The sequence below is a fragment of the Cygnus olor genome, chromosome 10 (assembly GCF_009769625.2).
Source record: "Cygnus olor isolate bCygOlo1 chromosome 10, bCygOlo1.pri.v2, whole genome shotgun sequence".
Classification (NCBI taxonomy): domain Eukaryota; kingdom Metazoa; phylum Chordata; class Aves; order Anseriformes; family Anatidae; genus Cygnus; species Cygnus olor.
Genome location: NC_049178.1, coordinates 7,661,399 through 7,688,459, shown reverse-complemented (window position 1 = coordinate 7,688,459; position 27,061 = coordinate 7,661,399). Strand labels below are relative to the sequence as shown.

Below are 27,061 nucleotides of genomic sequence, written 5' to 3'. Positions count from 1 at the left end.
TTTGAGCAGCATTGTACCAGCTGATAGTAGGAGTAAAATTATCTAACACTAAGCAACTGTCTGCCATTTCTCTCTCTCCTTATTGTTACCTTTAACTATGTCTGTAGCTATCACCTATGTTGCAGGAATTTTAGAAGAATTACAAACTAAAAAGCATATTTTTCTTTCTCCATTAGTGCCAGTGGGAGCTTCTCAAGCTGTCACAGAAGCCATTCAAAAACAGACCAGAGCCTCTGAGGTCAACTTCTGGCTGACAATTCAGTCACAGCTGACGAGACTCCTCCTACCTCTAGTGATTTGCCTCATCCCCATAAATTAAACAGGAAAGCTCTGGCCGAGGTTGCATCCAGTGTTGCCTTGCAGCTAAATTTTGCCAAGGTAGGTCAAGATTTACTGTCCACCACTATGTTTTTTTGTTTGTTTGTTTTAATAGAGTAAGCAAGTATGGAATGAGCCTAGATGGACAGTCCCACAACTATCACAGGATCCAAAATGGATCATTGCTTGCTCGCTCTCTCTCTCTCTAACACATTATTTTAGAATAAATATTTAAAACCAAGCAAATTTAAGCTTACCCGTTTCAATTTTCCAGTCTTCCTCAACCCTTTCGTTTCTCTTCCTGCCTTCCTTATTTTTCAATAACTTAATACCTTCTGTAGAAACTATTGTTTTCTTTCATATTTTTTGTCTGAGTTTAGATGGACAGCACTATCTAGCCACTGTGACAACTTCTAGAATTGATTTTTTCATTCATTTGAATAAAGGATTTTACAAACACACACACACACAAATAAATAAGTAAAATACAGCTACTATTACTGAAATGTAAGTGCTGCTTGGAACTGTGGCATTTCATTAATTTATAGAGATATTAGCATTCAAAAGTTAGGTTCAAATTAAAATACCAAAGTACAGAAGTCCTGGATCTAAACCACACTGCTAACAGTCACCTTGAGTAATGGCACTGTACCAACCCTCACCACTATACAGTCAAGTGGTTAGATGACTTTAAGTATTACTGGATTATCCTGAAATATGTTCTTGTCTGTCAGCTGTCCTCTTGTGTTGAATGTCAAATTGCATATTGCATCCCAGGCTTTGTGAAACAGGCATTAAAACATTGGAATAAAAGAATAAGGCATTAAATGTTGATGCTTTTATTTAAATCACTCCTGACCCTTATTAATTAATTTAAAATTGTATAGAATATTTCTGTTATGACTTACAAAGTAAAATTATAAGTTATAATTTTAAAACTAGTAAATTAATACAGTAAAACAAGGGTATTTGAGGATATGAGGAATAGCTGTGCACGCAGAATAGCTGTTTAGCGCTGAAAATTTGATCACTTGATCACACATACAGTAAACCTGTGAGAATCTATCATCTTGGTATTTTCAAACATGGCAAGCATATGTATTATTAACACTTCTTCAACAGTGGAAAGTACTATTCTTTCAGAAAAGTACTCTGTGTACGCATGACTTTGGAGGTAGTTGTTTTTTAAAACAGACTGGAAACAATATAGTCTGTATGAACACCATCTATTAGCCCAGCTCCATTGTTATGAACAAACCAGCAAGGAATATCAACGCCATGCTTAGGATCTTTTCTGTAATCCTTCTGCCAGCCCCTGAAAGGTAAAATACAGTCATAGAAGTAGTGAAACAGAAAAGACGAATTGACACGGTAGTCTTTTCTAAGGACTTGATTATATTTTACCTTGTTACTGTCAGTTCCTTGTTTTTAATAATCATCGTGGCATCTGGTTTCTTGGGATCGGACCCAGGATGGATTTCAAGTATGGTGAAGTCAATGGGGTGGAAAAATTGTCCTAGAAATAGAAGCCAAAATTACCATTTCAGGCATGTTGCACATATTAAAACAGAAACAAAACAAACCAAAACCCCAGAATTTTTACATTCCAAGTTCTCTCAGGGTTTTGAATGCATAAGCAAACATCAAGTTTGGTGCAAGGTTGAACATACACCTATGGTATTATTTAATTTTTATGAACTAGAATTCTGGGCATATCATCTGGATGTAGGTTCTAACTTCAGAGTGTGAAGTAAAATTGGTCTTTTCTAGATAGTCTTTAAGATAGCCTCACTTTGTGTTTTGTCTATTCAGTTGTGTTTATTACATACTCTCCAAGTCTTTAACTTTTTTTTTTTTTTTTTTTAAATCAAATAATACATGTTGATCTCTGAAATTACTTGACAGGATTATCCTCAGAACAAGTCTGATAGCTAAGGAGTTTTCACGTTCCTGACAGGCTTAGCTTTTGGACACTTTTGCCCTGCCTGGGCTGATGTAGGATGCTGTTGGTGATTTAATGAGTGCTGTAATGAGTACAGAGGCAAAGTCAAAGATGACGAACATAACGATGAAATGTGTAAGTCAGTGAACTGTAACACCGTGTACCCACACATCATGTGGGCTTTTCTTGACTCGCCTTTCTATTTGCAATTCATATCACAGCAGAATAATTTTGTATCTGGACAAGTCCTTTACTCTGAGGAGCAGAAAAGCATAAAAAACATTCTTTTTCTGCTCTTCTTCTGTTTCATTACAGCATTTCCTAAGATTCATGAACCTAACATATTGTCACTGATATCTTGTCTCAATCTCTTCAGACCTCAAAGCGCATTACCAAAATTCAGAAAAGTTCACAGAAGTTCATTATTTACCACAATAACTAAACTTACTGACACACAAAAAAAAACATTTTCTGCGCTTACCTGATTTTGTAAGAGAAAATCAAAAAGCAAGTAAAGCGTCTGCTATCAGTGGAAGCATAACATTTTCCAACAGAGGATGCATACCACAAAACCCACTACTCTGGCAGAAAACGGGATTCAATGAGGCCTTAATTTTCATCCCTAAAGTACCAACTTTGCCTTCTATTAGAATAATGTTTTCTAACATGAATATAATCCTAAACAATACAAGGCTTTCTGTGATTTTAATGTATGATTAAGTGGTTAAGTCACCATCCCTGGAGGTCTTTAAAAGACGTTCAGATGTAGAGCTTAGTGATATGGTTTAGTGGAGGACTTGTTAGTGTTAGGTCACAGGTTGGACTAGGTGATCTTGGAGGTCTCTTCCAACCTAGATGATTCTGTGATGATTCTGTGATGATAGTCAATCAAGATATACCTTAACATCTTCTTTGCATACAAGGGTGCACTAATTGAGGTTTGGCAAATTTTGACCAATGAGTAAGCATGTGCATTTTCTGAGTGTTTGTACTTAGGAGGAAGGTAAAAGGGGAGATCAAACCATCCAAGAGTCTGGAGGAATGGTGTAATAAGAAAAAGAATCTGTAGGTGGGATTTAGAAAGATAAGAAGTTTAAAGATGCCAGTGAGAATCACGGGTGCTAGTGATTTCAGCAGAAGAAGAATTTAAGAAAAGATAATGCATAAAGCCAGAGCCCAGAATATTTTGTCAGAAATCTTCATATGGTTGATCAACATTATCTCAATTTCCTCCTCTGTCTCAGTTCATAAAGGCCAAATACGAGATTGTGTCTGAAAATTAGGTAGCCTTAAGGAAAGAAAATATTTAAAATGCCAAATGAAGTCATACCTAATAATCCGTGGGTCTGTTCAGACAGTTTATGACTTTTCAATGTATACAGTCCTAAGAAATCCTGTTGGAGAGGATGTTTCTTCCATACTTGGTGCAAAACAATAACAAATGATGCACCACCTCCCATTGAGAGCACCAGATTTTTTTCCCTGTTAATTATCAAAGTTAAACTGAGGGGAAAAAAAAAAAAAAGACTTAGGGCACTGGGTTAAGAGTTAACAGCAGTGATAAGATAATCAAGAAATGAAACAGGTCAAACAAGTGTGGCTTTATAACTTACTTAGTGTTTTGTTGTTTTTTTAATGAAGTTGTTTAGTTTGGTTGATGTGAATCTGTGTGTGTTCACAGGCAGTCCAAGACTCACACTAAATTACACTATAAAAGGCTACCTAGCCTTTAAACTTTTCAGCAAGGTGTTTCTGCCAAAACTCTTCCCATAACAGCACAATTAATCACAGATATGTTAGTGAGATTTAGATATTGCACCTCATGCTCAGTATTAAAAATGTTATTGATAAAACCATCACTTTCTTGCCTGGACGTTACCTGCCCCCTTTTCTCTTTGTTTTTCAGAAAAGACAACTCCTGAACTGCCTAGATTGGTGTTAGGATAAAGAATATTTGCTTCTGATCGTGTCACTGATATCAGCAACATAGTTGTCATTTAAAAAAAAAAAAAAAGTATCCTGAATCAGAGTTTTGCTCTGGAACTCTTTCTGTTGCAGTGTTGTCCTTTGAGAGAACGGTTGGTCCGAAAACACAGTGAAAACATAAAGGAGGAGAAGGTACTGCTGTTTCTTTTCTAAGCTTTCTTTTGCACAGGTATAAATGATTCTCTAATAGATACATAGAATCACAGAATATCCCAGGTTGGAAGGGACCCACAAGGATCATCGAGTCCAACTCCTGGCACCACACAGGTCTACACAAAAATTCAGACCATGTGACTAAGTGCAGAGTCCCAACACTTCTTAAACTCCAACAGGCTTGGTGCCGTGACTACTTCCCTGGGGAGCCTGTTCCAGTGCGTGACCACCCTCTCAGTGAAGAACCTTTTCCTGATATCCAGCCACTCAGTGGATAAGGACCTAGCTTGTTGGCTGCACCCAGAGAGTAGTGGTCAATGGTTCTATGTCCAGGTGGAGACCAGTGATGAGCAGTGTCCTTCAGAGGCCTGTCTTGGGACTGGTGCTTTTCATTATCTTCATCAGTGATATAGCTATAGTGCACCCTCAGCAACTTTGCAGATTACATCAAGCTGAGTGGTGCAGTTGATACACCAGAAGGAAGGGATGCCATCCAAAGGGACCGGGATAAGCTTGAGAAGTGGGCCCATGTAAACCTAATGAAGTTCAACAAGTCCAAGTGCAAGGTACTACACATAGGGAGTGGTGCCGACTGGGAGAAGAACTCATTGAGAGCAGCCCTGCAGAGCAAGATTTGGGGGTTGTGGTGGATGAGAAGCTCGACATGAGACAGCAGTGTGTGCTTGCAGCCCAGAAGGCCAACAGTATCCTGGGCTGCATCAAGAAAGGCGTGGACAGCAGGTCAAGGGAGTTGATTGTGCCCCTCTGCTCTGCCCTCGTGAGGCCCCACTTGGAGTGCTGCTTCCAGGTCTGGAGCCCCCAGCACAAGAAGGATGTGGGGCTTTTTAGAGCAGGTCCAGAGGAGGGCCACAAAGTTGGTCAGAGGGCTGGAGCACCTCTCCTATGAAGAAAGGCTGAGAGAGCTGGGGATGTTCATTCTGGAGAAGAGAATGCTCTGTAGAGACCTCATTGCGGCCTTTCAATACTTAAAGGGTTCTTATAAAAAGGATGGAGAGGGACTCTTTACTCATGTAGGTAATGATAGGACAAAGGGGAATGATTTTAAACTAAAAGAGAGAAGATTTAGATTGGATGTTAGGAAGAAATTCTTCACTCAGAGGGTGGTGAGGCACTTGAACAGGTTGCCCAGAAAATTTGTGGATGCCCCATCCCTGAGGTGTTCAAGGCCAGGTTAGATGAGGCCCTGGGCAACCTGATCTAGTGGGTGGCATCCCTGCCTACGGCAGGGGGTTGGAACTAGATGATCTTTGAGGTCCCTTCCAACTGAGCCATTCTATGATTCTATGATTTACTCCCTCAGTGTTTGCAAGTCACTGTTGCATTAACCACAATACCAAATCCACTTTTACTTTAGTCATATTAATGGAACACCAGGGGAAATTCTGCACTTACTTATTACAAGCAGAGAAATTTATGAATAATCTTCAGCAATTACACAACAAAGTAGAGCACTGAATCCAGCATGATTTGAATGAGTTTTGGGTTTTTTTTGCATTTTGTATCTTAAAAATATATTTTTGATCATCCTCCAAAAAAGAGTGTAAAAATGTAACACTGGAATATGATATTCTTTCCGTAAGCCTTACCCTTCTTGTTGCAATGTGACTGAGTCAAGCCAGGTGAAAGCTGTCTTTTCATTGCCATTCTGAATTGTGATCTTCTCAGAAGTTACTGTCACTTTTAAATTCAGATGCTTGTTTGCAATGCCAAGTTTTCCAAAATATGTATTCTGTGTCTTTGCATCACTATTTGCTCTCTTATCACCAATGAGTTCTCCGTTGACTGTGATGCCTAACGTAATAAGGAAACAACAAATACTATTTTATAGATAGGATGTCAAAGAGTGTTGCAGTAGTTACAGCTCCACAAAACAAATTCAAATTGAAAAGTAGACCAGAATTACTTGTGCATGTTTGTGCAAAAGTATAGTAAAGGAATAGAGCTCTGGAGGCTGTTCTGTAGACATCCACAAAGACGACAACCACCTTACTGATAAAAGTTGAATATTTCCTAGATTACAAAATTTTGTGATGGGCACAAATAGCCTGTGTGCTGTCAGTCTCCGTTTGCCAGATAATCCATGAAATGGAAACCTGAACATTATTTTATTGCTTCTACTTCTACTCACTGAAACAAATTACATCTCTCAACTCCCATGGTGGCTTTCAAATGACAATTAAAAGTTCATGTTACTCCAAGAAGTGAAGACACAATCATGGTAATGGTACCCTATCACAGCTATAGTAACTCCTGTTAACTTTGCTGGAAAAATAGCATATATAGTATAAAAAGAGAGAAATAGACTTTAAAAATAAGACATTTTGATATAAGTATTCTGATTTACTGTTTAAAAATGATAAACTCACCTGTAACTGGGTCATTTATTAAATTTAACACATCACCTGGTTTTTCATTGATATTGAAACAAATGGCATCCTCTTTTTGTGGCACTGATATAATGAAGTGTGGATCACCATCAACTGTAAAGGCAAGTCACAGGTATTTGTTTAGTGATACACAGGTTCAAAGCTCTACATGAACTTTTAATGTTGTGGCAGTGTAGCTGATGCTGGGGACCAGCAGGAACTGGTCCCTGCACAAGCTGTACCCAGCCTAATCCAGTCCATCTGCCACAGGAGTGGTGGGGTCCCAAGGAAGCTGCTACCAACTCCAAAAAGTGAACTATGTCCTTCTTCCCCTCATCTTCTCCAGGTATGTGGCATATATCCTATGACTCTTAACCACTGTGAAATTTGGTACGTGGTTCAGGCTGGGCACATCTAAGTGGTTATCTCTGAGGATGAAAGTATTAGGACAGAAAGTCCACATGGCTAGAGGAGATAGTCACCATCACCACAAATCATAGAATCATAGAATGGTTTGGGTTGGAAGGGACCTTAAAGATCATCTAGTTCCAACCCCCCTGCCCTGGGCAGGGACACCTCCCACTAGATCAGGTTGTGCAAAGCCCCATCCAGCCTGACCTTGAGCACTTCCAGGGATGGGGCATCCACAACTTCTCTGGGCAGACTGTTCCAGTGCCTCACCACCCTCTGAGTAAAGAATTTCTTCTTTATATCTCATCTAAATCTACCATTTTTTAGTTTAAAGCCATTCCCCCTTGTCCTATCACCACACTCCCTGACAAAGAGTCCCTCCCCAGCTTTCCTGTAGCCCCATTTAGGCACTGGAAGGCTGCTATAAGGTCTCCCCGGAAGGCTGCTATAAGGTCTCCCCAACGCTTTCTCCAGGCTGAATCATAGGCAGGTGCTCCCTGATCATCCTTGTGGCCCTCCTCTGGACTTGCTCTAATAAATCCATGTCCTCCTTGTGCTGGGGCCCCAGAGCTGAATGCAGGGCTCCAGGTGGGGTCTCACGAGAGCACAGCAGAGGGGGAGAATCCTCTCCCTTGCCCTGCTGGCCACGCTCCCTTTGGTGCAGCCCAGGATACAGTTTTCTGGGCTGCAAGCACACGTTGCTGGCTCATGTCTAGTTTCTTGTCAACCAGCACCCCCAGGTCCTTCTCACTGGGGCTAAATCAGGAAGCCTAGACAAAGAGAAGGGGGCTAACAAAATGACCATATATGATCTCAGTGACTCAATTGCTATAAAACATTTTAGATATTTAAAGTGAATTGAAGTACTAGTCTGTTGTGAAAAACTGTCTGCTTTTGTGTAAAAGCATTGTCTAAAAGACTCCAAGAATTGTGTGATTTAGTCTTAAATACCCACATGTGTTTTCCTTCTGAACAGACACAATTCAAATGAGTCAAAACTAACTCACCACTAGTATACCATGCGGGCCTTGCTAAATATAATGGTGGAGCTGCAGGGTGCAAAGAAAAAGAAGTTAGAAAAGGTCATATCAAAATGGAATATTTACATACTGTCTGCACAGTACATGTAAGATGTCAGAAAGTTAATATGCTAGGTAAATTGTAAATTCCATCCTGTTTTTTTCAATAAAATGGAATGACAGTTTGTGTCCCTTTTGAATCAAGCAAAGCTTTAGGATAGAGACAGATTCTTTTGTAATCTAAATTGGTTTGAATGTCCCCACAAAGCCCAAGCAATGTGTCTGTAGGAAGGCAAATGTCTCAGATTTAAGAATTAAGCTGTCTATCAACAAGTCTGGGTAGAAATGCAACAGCACTATCCATTTAAAATTTCTGATGTTTTGACGTTTGCTTTTGACAGGATGAATGTGAGACTTTAAAAAAAAAACAAAACTTGAGAAAACTAGAAAGAGATGGGGAGAGAGATTGAGACAAATCTCCTGCACTAAATCTTAAATATGACTCTTCCATTTCCAGCACTGTTCAACCAGCAATCTGAATGGTCAGTTGCTGTCTCACTCTCCTCAATAAAACAATTTCTCTTTATATTAATAACTGAGTATATTAATTTAGCCAGAGGTGCTGACATCATAGTCCCATGCTTAATATAATTCCCAAGCAGATGCAAATTCAAGTCCATCCTCTGAAACAGCTTTCCAGGAAAATGTTGGTTTGATGAAATGACATTTACTCCTTAACAACTATTTCACTGAGTATTTTTCAGATGTGGTTTTGTTCCGTCTTTAAGTGTGATTTTAGCAGTGAGGAACAATTGGTAATATTTGTTAAAATACAGTTATAAACTCAGACAAGGCAGTTTCCATCTCTCCAGCAGTTTCAGTTGTCTGAATCAATTTCCTTTGACAGATGCTTCTTCATTCAGAAACTCTTATTAATGACTTACCCTGCATAACAACTGGGGCAGCCTGTGCTGTGAATGAAAGAAAACATTATTTTAGAGGTGAGAAGAATAAAAGACAATCTCCCTCCTTCCATGAAAACCAACTCCTAAATCTTGTAGTTATGTATAAATTTCCAAATAATTAAAAAAAAAAAAGTTAGCCAAAACAATTCATTTAGATTTTTGTACTGCAACAAAGCAAACCATGAATGAATTCAACACAGTGTCATGAACAGGTAGAAAGCACAGACCAGTTTACAGCAAAAATGCTATTGCTCAAAAGGTACGCAGTTTGTCCTGTAGGGGATCTGTAAAGGGCTCCTTTTCTAATTCCCTTGTGCCTTGTTCCAAACTGTACTACTGGAAAGTCAGTAAGATTTATCCACCTGTTCCCATGTATTTCTAGTCTTCTCTTTTTACATCTGAATCTATGGAACAGTGTCTGTAGATGGGGTGTTGTGCTGAAGAAGCAACAACACAGCAACAATGAAGACACCTTTGTGTGGACACTTGCCTACATGCAGGTATCTGGGAGCCAACAGTGCTAGCTCTGGAAAGCAACTTAATTGTACTGGGCCTGAATTTTGTGATGGTGGGATGCTGCAGTTAGGAAACTGAAAACAGTAATCGCAACATTTTCTATCCGTAAAGTTTTTAATCTAATTATAACAGTGTCTTAATCTATAACAATATTTTTGTAAAATCATTGGGGAATAAATCCACCTCCAAGAATTAAAGCAAATGCTGGGTAAATTTAACAAGAAATGTACATACCTTCAGCTGTTATCATGGGTGAACAGGACGTAAAAGGAAGAAAAAGAGAAATTTACAGTTTCAGTTGTGTGACTAAACAAGAAGGATTCTGACCCTGTTAAAACATATTCTGAACAAACAAAAAATTACACTCTGTTGTTGAATTGTCATATTCTACCATGTATCCGCAGTTTTTTTTAAATTCCATTTCTTCCCAATGATACAATTCAATACATACAGAGCAAACAGAAACACATTGAAAGGAAAAAGCTGTTATATGGGCAGCAAATCTACAACTATGTATATAACAAGAGTACTATTAGTAATTGCTTTATCATCATGTCATTTACATATCGCAAAGTGGTCCATATTGGTTTTTACCCTTTTGCAATTTTCAAGGCATTTGCTTCATTCTACAAACATTGACTGGATGATTCAGTAATCCTATTTGTGATTCTAGACTCCAGTATGTGTGAAAGTTATTCCTTACACAGTGGGAGTGCTTTGAGTACATTCTTCTGTTATCACCGTGTATACTTTCAACATACATGGAGGATTTTCTTGAAAAGAGATTCAGAAAAAGGCCTGAACTGAAGGTCACTCTAAGTACATGCCATTTCTGTCAGATGTTTGTGTGAGTTTTCCATCTCATAGTGTTCACTTGTAAACTACAAAGTCATTATGCTGTATAATGACTTGAATGTTAAGTTAAATTTGTGTTTAATGTCAAGTTAAACAAGTGTTTTTGTATCAGTATCCTATTAGGATAATTACAAAAAATAATGCAAAAAAATTATCAGCATCATGCTTGTAGAATTATTGCATTTTGTAGGGTAACTAGCAATTAACTGTCTTATATTCCACTTCAAAGAAACTCCCACTAACCTCCATTAACCATTTCTGTTAAGTTAAAAAACCTTAAAATAAGTCTTGGTTATCATACCAAATTCAGGAGATAAGCAAGTTTTTCATTTTTCTTTTAGAATCCAGCACAGAGCTTAGACAGAGCCTGGGAGGAACTAGGGCAAAACTAGGGGCAGGAGGCAAGGGTTTCAGGAAAAAATAATACATGTTAATAGATGAGATTGGAAAGCCTCACAGGAGGTTTGACAGACCTGCTGAATTAGGGAGATAAGGATGCCTCAAGCAAGAAATATACATTATAATAGAATGGCTTTGGGGTGCACTGAGAAGATAGCTAGTATTTGTCTTACTTTGCTCTAACTAAAGAGGAATAGAGTTATTCTCTTTCACACAGGTGAAACAGAGAGGTTGAATTGGATGAAAGTAGAATGATTTACTGAGCAAGGAGTTAATCATTGGCCAGAGTATCAAAGGAGATGAGAATAAATTGTGTGCTTTCAGTAACTGTTTTTCTTTCTGCAATATATATGTTTTACAGGTATTATTGTCATGATTTTACAACCTAAAATACTCTGCACAAGGAAGATCTCATGGCAATAGACCCTTTTCATGTAGAAAGATGCTACTACAATTACTTCTAAGCTGAAGTATGTAAAAACATAAAGGCAAAAGTGATGTGACCAAAATTGAATATAGCTGGATTATTAGATTAGAAATGCTTCTTTTTTAATGTAATGTTTTATACATTTATTTTTAAATACACCGAATTTGAATTCATAATATTTTACCTGTATGAATTAGTAGTGGAGGATGGTTTGATGGAAATGAGCTTTAAAATGAAAAGTAATTTTGCATAAGCCATACAGATACAGGCTTCGAAAATAGATTTTTCAGATGCATGTTTAAAACTGTGCCCCACACAAAGCCTTTCTTTTGGGATACATCAAAGGAACATTTGGCTTCTTTGATAAAGCAAAACTGTGAAAATGTCTATACCTTCAGTCATTTTATCAGCAATCCCAGCTTGATTGTCATAGTCTTCTGGCTTTGTTACCACCATGGATGTCAGTGGTGTTACAAACTTGTACTTAGTGAGAGATTCAGGATTTCAGCTGTAAGATTCTCCTTTTCTTCTCCTGTAGCTGCAGTGCTGAACACAGGGAGAGACTCCTGGCATCAATGATTGCTAAATTACTGACTGAACTCTAACTTAAGTACTTTTCTTTAAAGCGAAATCATCTCTCTGCAGCTAATTTATAAGGAAGGTATATTCGTTCCAATCTAAGAGCACTTCTGATTCCATTGGCTATCCCGTGGAGAAGGGCAAAATTGCTTTGTATTTGCAGTAATTTAAAATTATTTAACTTGCTACTTGAAATAGGAATACTGAGGTTGGGGAGGAGAAGAGGAAATAGTTGTGAATTGCAGCTTTACGTCCTAGAAGTTGCACCAGTCACATGGCTTAATAGTTTCATTGAAAATGTAATTCTAGGTTTAATTACCGTTTTTCCAGGAGTTGTTCAATCGTGAGATAAGCCCAGAGCCTTTCAATGTAATCCCCCAAATATGTATTCCTGTTCTTGGAAAGCTTTAGCTGTTTGCTCTGCATCTTGTTGTGTAGTAAATGACAGGGCATCATTAGCCTATTGGAAATAAGGAAACTTATCTGCAGCATAGGTAGCCAGAGACTTCCAGAACCTTCCAAAATACAGACCTTCACACCTGGTTCATATTAGAAGTAGACCTCTATATTTAGAGGAAGGCATACCAAATATTCAGCTGTCTTGGCCATCAGTTTTCCTCACCCTGTGAAGACTATTGCCTGTGAACACTAAATATCCTACCACCAGGTAGGATTCTTAGGCAAGTAACCTGCAGTTGCAAAACTAATGCCTTTGGTGCATTTACTTGTTACATATGTAGTAATACATCCTTCCACTGAGATAAAGACATACCTGTAAATATTTTAAGTTTTGCCAGCTCTAAACACTTGGATATTTTGCACAGCATTTCTTTAACATTACTCAGTTAAATAAATACATACTTACACCTTCACCTTTCACATCTACAGTCAAACTGTTTTGGTTGATGTCTACAAAGCGACCAGCCACCACAATCTCAGACCCATCATAGAAATGCTTAAAACTGTTTTTAGTTAAGCCTGATATTTCATTTTCTGGGTAGTGTAACTCCACATCCATGAGCATGGGATTGGACACCTCATCATAAAAACCCTGCAGGATAAAAAGAGAAAAACATTTAACTATATTTTTTTCTTTAATTCACTGGTAGATAGATGTCCTACTATTTCAGCAGTAAAAACTTAGAATGTATTTTAGAAGAAATATGTAAATGTTCAGTTAAATCTCAGAGTACAATGCCTAAACATCTGCAAAAAAGGCAAATGAGAAAGAATACATTGACTCTTCAAGCCTCACTAGGATGGAGGAAAAATATTCAAGAACAACATGCTTTGGATGATGAGTTCAATCAGTGTTAATCAAGAGGAATCCCAAGCTCCTCCTGTTATATAAAAGTGTTTCTAGACCTATTCCCTGCAGAGACTGAAATCATAACATAAGCCAAAGGAGACTAGGTATTAGATTTTGACTGAGCTTGTAATGAAATCCAGTATACAAATTTTTTGGTCAGTCCTTCCAATGGATGGTATTGCAATCTTTCCAATGGGTGGTATTGCTATAAAATGCTTCAGAAGTATGGTAAGGTACAACTGCTTGCACTTGCTAGACTCTTAAGCTCTGTCATTCTCCTTTTCTCTTGCCATGACATTAATCACATGATCTGTGAGGTATGGGAGATAGATATAGTGATTGCAGCAATTTTGCTTATATGATTTGGCACACACCAATGTGTCCTTCAGAACCATGTCTTTTTCCACCCTGTGCCAAGGTTTGAACACTATTCTGTAGCCTAGGGTATCTCCCTTTTACAGTCGTTTCACTTTCTGCTTTTATAAAGGAAAATTAAATGCAACCAGTATTCTGATTACAGCATATTCTTGAGTGTGTCAGTACCAGAGTACACTTTGGGCTTTTTGATTACTTCAAAATAAGAAATGTCTGTATACTTACCTGAATTAATATATCTCTCATCTAATTTAAGTTGGAATTACTGTACCTGAAGTTGTAAAGCTGAATCAGAGTCAGGATAAATCCGACGGGCCAATCCTTTATTTTCTAGTGCCATCTTCTCTAAGAAACCGTAGTCAACACCATAGCCAAAACCAAGATTGTATAAAGGGTATTTTCCTTCAGTGGCTTTTTTCACATGTGCCCGAATGTCCTGGGTATTTGATATGCCTGCATTAAACCGTAAGAAAGGTTGAGTTTCTTCATAGATAGATAAAATGAAATGTGATTAGTGGTGTTTGGATTTCTTAAGAGGCACTATCAAAGAGTTGTTTAGTGGCATGAAGCTGGTGTAGCAGCAATTAAATAATGAAAAAAAACCCACCACATCAAAAGTCAAAGATGATAGAAAATTTAATTGAGTGGGTTTTGTTAGTTAATTCAGTCTGTTAACAACACAAACTTACCTACATTTGGTTGGCCATCTGTTAACATGATAATTATAGAAGCACTTCTCTTGGGCACAAAGTTTTCTTCATGAGCAGCATTCAGTATCTCAATTCCTTTCATTATACCACCATATAAATTTGTCACTGCAAGGTAGACAGAGAAATTTGGCTTCAACAGAGGCAGTCAAAATAAAGGACCATTTTTCACAGGAATCTGACAAGATGTCACTACATTATAAAGATGAAAGGTGTAGGTTTGCTAGCAGGAGGATGTTTAGATACAAAAATAAAGGAGCTTTGGAAACATAAGGAAAATAGATATGCACCAAGCCAATTTTAAGCTCAGGAGTGTCCCATTAGTAATAATTTTTAAAAAAGCTGTAGCATTGTGTTCACAGACTGAATTGATAAATTAACTTACTCAATGACCTATTAGCAAGTCCAGTAAAGTACTTACTGCCTTCAGTGTCAATGCCCCGAACGAACTTTCTTGCTTCATCCAAATTTTCAGGAGTGGCCTTGATTAATTTTTCTTTCCAAGTGTGTACATCACTACCAAACAGTATGAAATTGAGGAAATCATCATCTCTAATGTCATCTAAGATTTTTAGAAGTGCTTCTCTTGTCTATAAGAAGAAGAGGTTTTAACATATTGTTCAACTGTAAAGAAATTGGTGGTTGTAGGTGTTACATGCCTAATCTCTCAGGTACTTTTTTCTTTTGTTCCTTTTACACAGAATGTTTTGCACATATTCTGAGCTTGTTCTATCCTGTCTAGTCCTGTGTCTGTTTCAGAGTAACTCTAGAGAAATCAGACAGTTGCAATTACATCTGGTAAATCTGTGTAGCTGAGAAGAAAATCAGGTCCTGTGTCACAGATTGTTGAATGAGACAAGTTTGCATGGCAAATTTAAGGTGTTGGGAAATGGGCAGTTACAGGTTCATGGAGAAGTCCATATGTGAGAAGCGTAGATATTTTGATTCAGCACCAAAAACTTAAAGTTCTGGGCATTAGACTAGAATGAGGAGTCCTAGCTATGAAAAGAGCTGCTACTTCCCAGAGGAGACAGAATGAGCAACACAGATAATGCACATAATACTATAGAAGCATTTTACTTTCGGAACTGTACAGCACATATGAGATACCTCCCTGAAAATGTTGATATCTGAAAATTTTGAAATAATGAAATTTATAAGTAAAATATAGACTTAATGTATAGAATTTTGTTCTACAGTAAGACATTGATCTAGTTTTTACAGTACAGAGCCTTAGCAAGGCCGCAGCATAAAATCACTTCATGTAGCTTCTTCACCCTAAGTTATCATGTCCCTTTCATCACAACAGAGGCTCTTCCATCGGGACTTGATAGTAATGTAATAACTTACCTGTTCTATTTCTCTTCCAGACATTGAGCCACTAATATCTATTACAAAAATAATATTCTTGGGCAACTGTGGAAGATTTGTTGGTGCAAAGAAGTGTACAAAGTAACCATTAACAATCTAAAAAAAAAAAAAAAAGATAAAACGTTAACAAACCAATAGCATTTTTTATATTACAAAGATAAAATGAATAAAGAATAAATTACTTTGATTTAATCTGTAGCTCTTGAGTGGACTAACAGGCTTTAATAGCCCTGACCAGTCTCACCTCTGTCTGTCCATGGACCCCATTGATCCATATCCCATCCTGACTGACTTCCCACCTTCACCTCAGACTGCCTCATTAGCACAAATATGCCTGATGACCTGGACTCTTGTCTGAATTTGAATTCCTTTTCTGGGTCTGCCTTGCTCAGGTTCTGTGGGGACTGGGCTCTTGGGTGCTGAAGCTGTGTTGTCACAATCAGCTCCCTGCCCTTTAGGGAACAACTGGCTTTCACTGCTCCTTGACATTTACCATGCAAGCTAAGACCATTCAACAGTGCAAAACTGTCAGCTGTCAAATTTACCTGCAAATTATCTGGAGTTGTTCTCTTCACATCATATTTTACAGTAAAATCTCCATCCAAGAGAGACTGCGAGCAATTTGCACAGGTTCGTTGCTGATCAAGAGTTGGCTTGAAAGAAATATGCCCCTGAAAAGAAAAACCTTCAGGAGATCTGAATCTTAGCTGAAAACTTTTACAAAACACAAAGAAGTTTGTAATTTTCTAAGACTAGTATATTTATATTCACAGACATGAGAATAACCTGTTTTATCTGTTGAGGTATTAGTTTGTATTCATATTTATTGATGGGTAACTGATATCTCAGGGCTGCTACCTAGAGCTCTCTTCATATGTTTTCTTCCTCACCTTCCTTGGTTTAGCCCTCTATGCTGAATGATAGCTTTGATAAGGCTGTTGGGCAGACTATGACTTAGGACTTCTCCTACCACCTCCATACATGAGAAATCTACTTGCTTCTTAGTTCTTAGTTCTTCCATAGGAAATAGTGAAGTTGGTATCCAGGTTTACGACTACTGCTGTGGGACAAGGCCTACTGCTCTGGGTATAGTTTCATGTTAATAGCTGGAACTAACTGGCTTCTGAACTGCATGGAGATGGTCTTCAGCTTGCTAGCTTGGAATTCACAGTTAATTTGCACAGACAAGCCTTTACTTTATTTTTTATCCTCTCACTTCCATTGCTAGCCATTACAGCACTTTTGCACTTATACTATTATTTCAGTTATAACCATAATAAATAAATTATGGAAAGCATTAGGCATTGTACCTTTTTATCTGAAAAAGTTTTTTTAATGACATTTTGCAGATCATTGGTGATGAATGTTCCTTCCGCTTCCAGCTCAGTGATGCCTTGTGGCTCAAAGATACTTACATCAATCTGAAATATTAATTGAAGATTATTTTTATTGACTCTCCCACAATATATCAGTTTAGTCATTTACGGGAAGGTCAGAAGGCAACTATGGATATGAAAGAGAGATTTTCTTAAAAGAAAAAGAAATTTACTTTTGTAAGTTATAACAGAAGTACCAAAACCACACTTGTGTGGATACACTATCAGCCAAACATACCTTTTTCTACATAGAGGTTAAAAACAAAATTAGAAACAAATAAATGTTTATGCTTTCATGAAAATGTAACTCATTTGAAAAGTAGATAATGGAATTTTGTAAAATGTCAAATAAATACTTAAGTCCTTCTAAAATGTAAATCTGTCATTAGCTGTGAGCCATGCCTACCTTTGACATACATTTCAGTGTACCTTTTATCATATTGTGTTTAAAATAATGCTTTATGAATTTCCAGGTGCTGAGTTTTGTAATGACTTTTTACACAGATTTTTCTGGGCAAATAAAGGAGAAAGAATTTGCCTTAGAAATGGGGTTTAGCAAGGTAGATAGAAGTGATCAGACAGGTTTGGGCATACAAAAGCAACAGTCTTCAAGAATACAATACCTGTATCACTGCAATTTAGCATGATGTAGTTTCATGGTGGTGTGAGAAAGGCATAGTTTATGCAATGAAGGTATTTTTAAGAGCTATTTTACCCCAAGGCGTTTTAATGGCTTTTCAGTTTTCTGTATAGCATTTATTTTGAAGGCTTAGTAGCTGAGCTAACTTTCCAGTCTTACAAATAAAAACCTGCAGTAAAACATGTTGGCAGGGACTCCCCAAATGGTTCACTGGAAATACTATCATGGGCCTTTAGTTCATCTGTGGGCCAATGGGAATGAGCATGGTACTCCACTTTCAACAGAATCTCAACACCTTTTAAGTTACAATATCCAGTTTGATACAGTGACATCTACCTCAAAATCTTTGACAAGCTGCTTCGGTTTTACTTTGATGAACATCTCATATTTTCCAAACTGTCGCTTCAGCAGTTCCTCATATGTGAGTTCAAAAGTGACTTTACTGGCTGCTGCAATGTTGACTGAAACAGTGAACTTTTCTGTTTTTCTTCCTGAAGCCCTGTATTTAAGTGGGTAAGAAGAATATTATCCTTTTTCACAGTATTTACTGCTTGGGTTTGGTTGGTGCAGGAGTAAAACAAAGATGGGAATTTTGATGTATTGCTAAAATCATAGTCAAACAGTGTCGAATTTATTCAAGTTTGCCAATGAGTTTAATCCTTAACTGCAGATACAGCCTGTGTAGACAGAAGTTGTATTTTTTTCTTTATAATTTATATTACAATAACTCTAGATTACTTGTTCTTTTCCTTTGGTCCTGTAAAAAGCAAACTTCAGAAATATTCTAGAACAAGGTATTACCAATCTCACAATTTGCTACAGGATGATGGTGTGGAAGCCACACCAGACATCATTCTTACTTGACAAGACCAGCAGTCTGTCCCTTTGAAACAGCTTTCTCATACTCCTGTTTGGCAGCTTCTTTTTCTTTTATATTTCCAGGGTAAGTGACACCATCAATTGTCCTGCAGAAAAATTGCCTAGTTTAGCTGAACGGTTTGCACTGATACATGAAAAGTTATTATAGGCAATTCTCTGTTTATTGATTGGTTTGCTAAAAAGTATTTTCAGGAACGTGGTATTGCCAAGATTTGAGCATTTTCACTGAAGCACAAACTAGCCTTCTCAGTGACTTCAGCTTGAATGAAGAGCTCTGTGCTCAGTACCTCAGAGAAACTATACCTCAGAGAAACTAAAGCAATATTTTCCTTGAAAATAATTAGATCAAAAGTGGGCTAATAGCAACACTGCTTACACTTTCAGTATTCCTACACTTTAGTAAGCTTCTCATCTCATCTAACTCTCTGGATGAGGCTCATCTATCCAAATGCAGCTGTCTACAGCTGAACATTTCATCCTTAGACTCCTTACACCATTAAGAAAGCATTTTTCACAGTGGATTAATCTCATCCTAAAATAAAAGGTCTAGCGTAACTTGGAGTGATTGCCCCCTAGAAGCATCTGTTTCTTTTCACTGAAAATAAAACAGGCATAGTGTGATTAGCAGAGATGGACGTGTTTAAACTGAATTAAACTTCAAAATGGTGTTAAAATTGCAACTAAGATAAAAACGTAAGCGAATGATTTCATCTATTTCCTGTTTTTAATTCAAGTTTGATTTCAAAATGAAAAGAGAAATTAAAATATAATGCCATCAGGGAAATTAAGTAATAGAACTTTCCTTGTTTGATAAGATCAGAGTAAAGTAAACAGTATTTCTGAAAAAGTGAATGGATCTCCAGATAGGATCTTCCATTCCCTAAGGTCCATGATGATGAATAAATATAATCGAAAATGAGTCATCTTTTTAATAGATGTACCAACGTTTGCCTTTCCCCAGGCATCTTACATGTTAAGTTAATAGTATCAGAAAATTGCCCTGGAGACATTTAGAAATCAAGCAAATAGCAAATTAAAAATGAATGCTTTGGGTTCTTTTTTTTTTTTTTTTCCCAGTTGCATTTGTACAGATTTTGAGTTTACTCTAGCGATATTTTAAAAACTACACACATGCTGAAGTTGGTAATGAAGGCTGTTTTAGGGAGTTCAACATCAAAGAAGACTTCTTTGTGCACGTTTCCACGATTGACAGCTCGACTGGTGATGACATTGTGGGCAAATCGGGAAGTTACTTTACTGTCAATTTTCATGCTATAGATTTCTATCCCATTGACAACCTGTAGATTGAAAAATGAAAAAAAAGAGCTAGCTGTTATACTGATGTCTGTGTTAATCAGCCATAATAATATTTTTTAGAAAGACATCATTGCAGGAGATTCTATCATTCCAAAGTGAAATAGGAAAGACCTAATGATAAAAAACAGGACACAGCTGTTTCCTTGGGTTTGTAACACCACCATGGTGGTGTTGTTCCCGGAGTCATAACAATAGCCCCTTTAACAAAATATTGCCACCACAGCAAAGGTGCTACCAGTGTAAGAATTGTGTTGTTGTTGTTGTTGTGGTGTTTTTTTTTTCCCCTCTACTGAGACTGTGATTTTTGTTTGTGGTTAGTCAGAGACAGCACAACAACGCTGCCTCACTGCCTTCGTGACTGTTACAATCAATTGAGTGGCTGACTCCTAGAGCACGGACATAGAGTCTTCTCATGTAAAAATAGACCTAACCAGTTCCAGATGAGCTTCAGATTCCATTTTGTTATCCTCAATTTTCTCACAACTGGGACTTATTTGCCTTTAAGCAAGAAAATGAGTAGGGCTAGACTGAATTTCTTTAAATGCTCCGGTGTAAGGTTGCTGGAGACTATATGAAAACACAGGCAGCAGCAGATGTGCCTCCTTAGGCAAGGAGGCAATAACAAGGTCTGCTTCCTGCAACAAAAGCAGCAGTGGCAAGAAGCTTGTGATTGTTATGCTAGGCCTGATCTCTGGCTAGTTGATTAAAAGGTCTTCCCAAAATCAAAGCATTTAGCATTGCTGAAGTGGTATTCAGATGCCAAGTGGAATCAGCCTCAGAAATCTGGTCTCTTGCCCTCCTTACAAATAACAATATAAAATAAAAATGTTTGTTAGAGACACAGAGATGACTTGAAACAACTTTGCTATTTATTAAAATATAACAAGAGGTTACAAATAATTTGTTCATTCTCTTTCCATCTACAGGAGTTTCCATCAGAGCTTGGAAAAGAACAGCCTTGTTAGTCCTGCTGCCTAAAACAAGCAATTCAGGGCTCTCCCCCCATGTCGCACACACTCAGAAATATGTTTGCTCAGACTGGGCTCACAGAAACATGCTGTGAACACCGTAAGAATATTCTTGTCCCTATGAATCTTTCACCATAGACTGAACAGAACCAAGCCTTCATAAAAGACAAGACTACTCACCAAGTCATTTTCAGCATTTCGCTTCTGTAAAGAGAAAAAATGGGAAAAAAAATCATGACTAAGGTATGAAAGCTGCATTTAGACATCTTGTTCATGGGAATTCCTGTTGTCAGGACCTGTGGTCTACATTTTGTCTTTTCAAACTAATTCTCCTTTGGGAGAAAAAAGAGGCTTTTATCATAGCATAAAAAATGGTTTGCACATTTTTTCCAGTCACACATACAACCTACTTATCAGGCAGACCCATCCTTACGCTCTTTCAGACTGCTTCACCCCACCAGCCTCTGATGGTAACACAAATACATAAGATGGCAATTCAGCAGGCTCACGGAGAGAAGGTCACTATGAAAGGCTGCAGGGAGGAAAAAAAAAAAAAAGCTAGTAGAATTTTTTGTTTCCATGTGTTTGCTCTCAGAATGAGTGCAAATATCAAAAGCCCTACAAAAATACCATGTACTCTCATGATCTGAAAGAAAGACCAGGCTTCAAAAATTCTTGCGGGATCATGTGAAAATAGCAGCTTGCATAACACAATTCCTGTAAGCTTGGTTGTAATGCCTTATCTCTTTTGGCTCCAAAAGGGTCACATTCTGTGCAAGTTTGTTTTTTTTTTTTTTTTTTTTCATGTTTACATGCTCTACCAAATAGAGAGTTAAAGACACAGAGATAACAAATCAGATATATATCTTGGGTACATATCTTGTTACCTTGCTTTTGTTACCTTTCATATTTAGGAGTTCTGCAGGTTGGAAATGGAGACACGAAGGATTTTGTTGTTGTTTGGTTGTTTTTTTTGGCTTATTTTGCATTTGTTTTCTTTCTTCTTCTTCTTCTTTTTTTTTCTTCCCCAAGACATTATATTAAATCAATGGTAACACAGAGATTTGGGGAAGGCTTCTCAAATACTGGAAGAGTCTGGCCAGTTCATAATTCAAACTGTTATTGCCACACAGGTGATTTCTGTGTGTATGTCTCTCCTGCTTCACAAACTTATGTGGGCTTTTTTAATGTCTGTGTTGTACACTCACCATTTCAAATGCTCCCTTTCCAAAACTGAAATTGTCTTTTCAGTATCTGTACTGTCATTATAGCTAATAATCCCCCCCTGCAATCTGAAGTATGGATGCTTGGAAATGAAAAGCTCAAGTATCTGAAATGTCAATTTGTTTTGCACAATTTTTTTGTTAAAAGTGGAATTATCAAGCAGTTTCAGACTACAAAAAAATGGGAAAAAAAAGTGTTTTGTTGCAAATACTGTAATTCTGACTATTACTTCCTAAACTTAAAAATACTTTAACTGCATTTAATTTTTCCAGAATTGCTGCTGTTCATGTTCTTTAACAAAGTTATGGATTCTATACTAGTTTTGAAAAAGTTCTGGTCTGATTCTCTAAATACTTTTGGAGCTACTCTGCCATTCTCATTGAAAAAGAAAATACAGAAAAATCTTTTTGTGAAAGGTATTAGTGGCTTTGTACTTGGGCTGATCTTGGGCAGAGATACTCAAACCCAAGTGGGCATCATCCTGGGCTACCTACTGCAGCTGACCCTGATTTGATTACAAGGTTGCATTAGGTGATTCTGCACTTCTGTGATTTTTTTAATTCTTAATGATTCACTCGGTTGTAGATAGAGACCTCACTAATATCAAGGTCATTTTAATATCCTCTGATGTGTAATTACAGTTACTTGATAAAATGTTTCTATTTTCCTATATTTGCCAGTTGCAACAACTATTGGAATGTTTTTATTTCATTTATATAACAGTGATAAATTCAGTTTTTGTTTAATAGTGTTTTGCTGTGGCAACAGCAAAGAATATAGGTGTAAAGTATCTATGGAAATTGGAGAGGAAAAGTAGAGGAAAACAGGAATTTGAACACCCAAGAATACAAGGAGGGAAAAGAGTGCTTCCATTACAGTACTTGCGGAAACAAGCCCTGATTTAACAGCCTGGGAAACTAAAACACAGCATTCCTAAGAGATTGAGCAAAGAATCTACAGTTAATTTGAAATGACCTCCAGCAATGCACACGACTGAATGAAGTATTTATGTAAACCCCTATGCATTGCATAGGAAAAAATAAGGCATGAAAATAATTTTGAAATCACCAGCAACATTAAAGATTCCATCATTCCAAGTGACACTGATTGGAAATCACATAGAAGAGAGAATAATGCAACTAAGCTATGAAAACAGAACTTGCTTGTGACCTTTCTAGGAGTCTCACTGCTGCCAGGATGAGAGGGTTATGGAAGGAAAGCTGTCACCTAGAACTACATATTCAAAGCATGTACTCACGCTTTGAATATGTAGTTCTAGGGGTAGTTTTATTTCTAGAAAGAAAAAAATCCTACCCTTAATAGATTTGTGTATAGGAACAAGATGTACAAGTGTACTTAGGGGTCTTTGATTTGGATTTTTTTCAGTTTTCAGCTGATTGGCTCTCCCAATTGTGTTTATCTGACTATGGCTTTAAAAGCAGCTTTGAAAGCTTGAAGATCATCAGCCATGTACCAGAGAGACTCCTAGCCATGCTTCGTCACTCATCACTAGCATACTACCTGCTCAAAGGAGATAAGACAGGGTTTGGCAGATTGGCCTTCTCAATATACAGCAATCTCCTCAATTTCAACAAAATTACATTTGCATAAAGTATAGAATTGAACTGGGAGAATCAACCATTTTTTCTGTAGTGTTCTGCATGTACAGATGGAACATAGCACAGGGCTTCGGCCATCTTCTGTTTAGGAAAGCTTTAGCATTGCAAGACATACAGAGAACGACAGATAGTATAGTAATCAGGAGGAACAAGCTACCCTATATCTGGGCTACATATGAGATAAATAATAAGAATTCTTGGCATTTCTAATTTCCAGCTATAGATCTCAAGCTGACTTCAAAAAGGTAGACATATTATTATCCTGATTTTCAAAGAAGAAATTTTGGCAAAGACCATAACCTCGTCAACAGAAACTGACCATAAATCGCTTTGTCCTGTTCTGCCCACTAACCAACAATGTTTCCTGAGGAGATCTACCCTCTGTAACTTACAAAGGCTTTAATTACTGAGAAAGAGGAAATAATTTACTGAGACGAGGAGTAATGGCCTGCAACTTAACTGAAAAAAATTAGGCAGAACATCAGGAAGCACTGTCTTACTCAGCGATCTGTCAAAAAAAAAAAGAATGTCGGACACAGATATATTCCATGTTATGCTAACACATAAATCTTACACAAAATCATACTATGTCACTTGGACCATGGAGATGTTTATCTGGATGTCCTGTTACACCTCTGTTACATTTCTTTTTGAAGGCATCTTTTCACTGATATTTTGCATTTCTATACAGGTACTATAGTAGGTTCAATTGCAGCACTAATTGCACACATCTAAATATAAAAGCTCTAAAACATTTTACCATTACATGGTGATGATAAGGAAAACAGAGGAAAGTGATATTTTAAAAAAAGACAGGAGAGCTTCTTTAGAGCTGATTCAAAACTGAGGCTGATTAGAGGCAAACCCTTCTGAGTCCCAAGTCTGATCTTGTGTTCACTGATAACAGAGAACACAAAGCTCCTGGTGGCAGCACTGTATGAGCTCTCTGGAAAATGTTCATAAATGGCAGGAAGTTAATCTCCGAAGAATGGGAGTCGCACACATGGTTGATTACTTACCTTAATGTTTCTGACATGTGTTACCAAAAGGTCTGACAATGCAAAGGCAGGAATCGATAATAAAATACAAAGCAATAGACGGCTTTCCATTTTGGAAAAAAGTAAGATTCTAGTCTGAATGATACACTTAAATAAATAATGCTTTGTTTACAGAGTGTTAATGGATAACCCTGTGTGAAAATTGGGATTAAACATTAGGCATATGGGAAAAATCAAACACTGAATTCTGATTTGCATGATCTACAGAATACTGCTACAAAACACTTGTGGGATGGTCAATGTGAGAATATGACTCTCCTATGTAATATCATCTGCAAACAGAAATTCAATAGCCATTTCTGTACAGGTGACTGATGTGAGAAGCAAAGTTGTGTTTTTGCAATAGAAGGTGTTTTTGCAGTGGAAAATTCCACTGACCTTGCATATTCAAAAGTGATTATGCGGCATAGCAGTGGGGAGTATGTTAAGCAGATAAGGGGAAGGTCCCACTGTCCCAAAATAAGGAGGATAGCTAAGAAAAACAAGATGAGCAGTACAAAATCAGTAAAAACAAAAATCATGGGCCTTCTAGTCACAAGAATGAAAAAAAAAAGGAAAAAAAGGAAGAGGAGGAATTAACAGTTGGTCAAATAAAATTGTACATATATGGTATAGAAGTGCTTCGAGTAGGTTGTGAACCCGTCGTACTCAGCCAGTGAGGAAACGGGGGAGAAATCAGGTGTCAGGTAATAGGGAATATAAGGTTATGATAAACTTTTACTGTGCGCTTCTGCTTGCAGGACGCCTGCCATTGCAATCATGAATAAAATAGTTTCAAAGAAGATCCTGTCTGAAGAAAATTATTGAGATTTTTCTCACAATTTGGGGGCTCGTCTGGGATCTTGTCGCCTACCAGAGAGTTCTTGCCACCACAGACAGGAAGGTACACTCCACTGATTTTAGCGGTCCCGTCGGGGGTGATGGGTTGTCTCGGTACGGCCGACAAAGGACCGAGACTGTTAATCTGGAGATAGGCTCTGCGAAGCACTGGGGAGAAGGGAGACCACCACAGACACACGACAGATACAGCACAGACACAGTACAGGCACAGGGATAACTGCTGATAACCCGGACCAGGAATTCCACAGTACTTGTACTGTAGTACCTGTAGTACTCAGCCAGTGAGGAAACGGGAGAAATCAGGTGTTGGGTAATAGGGAATATAAGGTTATGATAAACTTTTACTGTGTGCTCCTGCTTGCAGGATGCCCGCCATTGCAATTGTGAATAAAATAGCTTCACTGAAGATCCTGTCTGAAAAAAAATATTGAGATTTTTCTCACAACTGATTTTTATCTTTCTGCTCTAGACTCACCCCTTTTCTGGACTAAAACTGTATACCTTCCTAAAGGCTGTCACTGCCTCAAATTTATCACAGCTGTAACAGAGCTGGCTGTCTCTTGAACCCATTTATGCTTCTCTTCAAAAACTACCTTTTCTAATCCTGCATATCACTCAGGCACCCACTTCCGGTATCATTATTTGACACACATCCTAACTATCCCAGAAACTTAAAAGTTAATGTTTTCTCATTCATCCTGAAAAAGAAAATTCATCCTGGCTGAAACTCAGGTCTAAGCTCACAGTTCTTGCATCTCGCACAACTGATACCCATTCAGCCTTTGGATGCAAGGTCTGTTTTCTTTGTTATCTTGACAGAGTTAATTCTTCATCTTCTGTTTTTGTCTCTTGTGTTACATGAAACACAAACTTCAGGGTGTGTGAGGTAAATTCTCAGTAATAATAATAGAGGTAAAATAGCACGCTCTGTCAAATTTTAAGAACTAAAGTTAAATAGACATGTGAATGAACCAACAACTGAAATCTACAGAACTGACTGCCAGCAAACCCCGTAAATTTGCATTTTGCTAGGTCAGGTGGTTACTATGGCAGGGGAGGTGTTTGGTTGTGTGCTGTCCTGTATGCTAATGGCAAAATTAATTTTCCTTCCTGTGCTGAAAAATGGCATTCAGCCTTTCCCCTTGCCCTGGGGTATTTCCTATTTTCCCTGCAGTTAGCTTTTTGAGGTGTTAGAGGAACGCCAGACAAGAGGGCACCGATATCCTTTCAAACCAGTCTGGAGCTTTTTCAAGCAAGCCTCCGTCCCATCCGAAGGTGGCATGGTGGCTCTGTGGGGCAGCTGTGACCAGCCAAGCCCCCCCAGCCCACCCCGCACCCGGGGTGCAGGCAGCCCAGCACTCAGGCAGCACGCTGCTGACCACGGAGCACTGCTAGTGAGGGACCCGCTTTGTTCCTCTCGT

The 27,061-nt window shown here is 37.9% G+C and overlaps 1 protein-coding gene and 1 long non-coding RNA gene across 2 annotated transcripts; one reads left to right on the top strand and one right to left on the bottom strand.

The window, feature by feature from the left end:
- Positions 1 to 1,136: 1,136 nt before the first annotated feature.
- LOC121075729 (inter-alpha-trypsin inhibitor heavy chain H3-like) lies at positions 1,137 to 25,161 on the bottom strand. Its single transcript, XM_040569273.1, is given in 24 exon segments — positions 1,137 to 1,633; positions 1,723 to 1,834; positions 3,591 to 3,763; positions 6,007 to 6,211; positions 6,787 to 6,900; positions 8,205 to 8,246; positions 9,161 to 9,187; positions 9,932 to 9,937; positions 11,771 to 11,866; positions 11,869 to 11,924; positions 12,277 to 12,335; positions 12,337 to 12,417; positions 12,823 to 13,008; positions 13,913 to 14,094; positions 14,331 to 14,456; positions 14,770 to 14,938; positions 15,699 to 15,815; positions 16,265 to 16,390; positions 17,030 to 17,140; positions 18,072 to 18,234; positions 18,596 to 18,700; positions 19,746 to 19,912; positions 21,080 to 21,103; positions 24,762 to 25,161. Coding segments are annotated over 24 exon segments (2,667 nt in total). The 5' UTR covers positions 24,852 to 25,161; the 3' UTR covers positions 1,137 to 1,503.
- On the top strand, positions 4,134 to 26,056 carry LOC121075730. The gene is made up of 4 exons (XR_005823132.1): positions 4,134 to 4,378; positions 7,057 to 7,132; positions 20,858 to 21,142; positions 25,541 to 26,056. It is a non-coding gene; the product is annotated as an uncharacterized LOC121075730 (long non-coding RNA).
- The last annotated feature ends 1,005 nt before the right edge of the window (positions 26,057 to 27,061 follow it).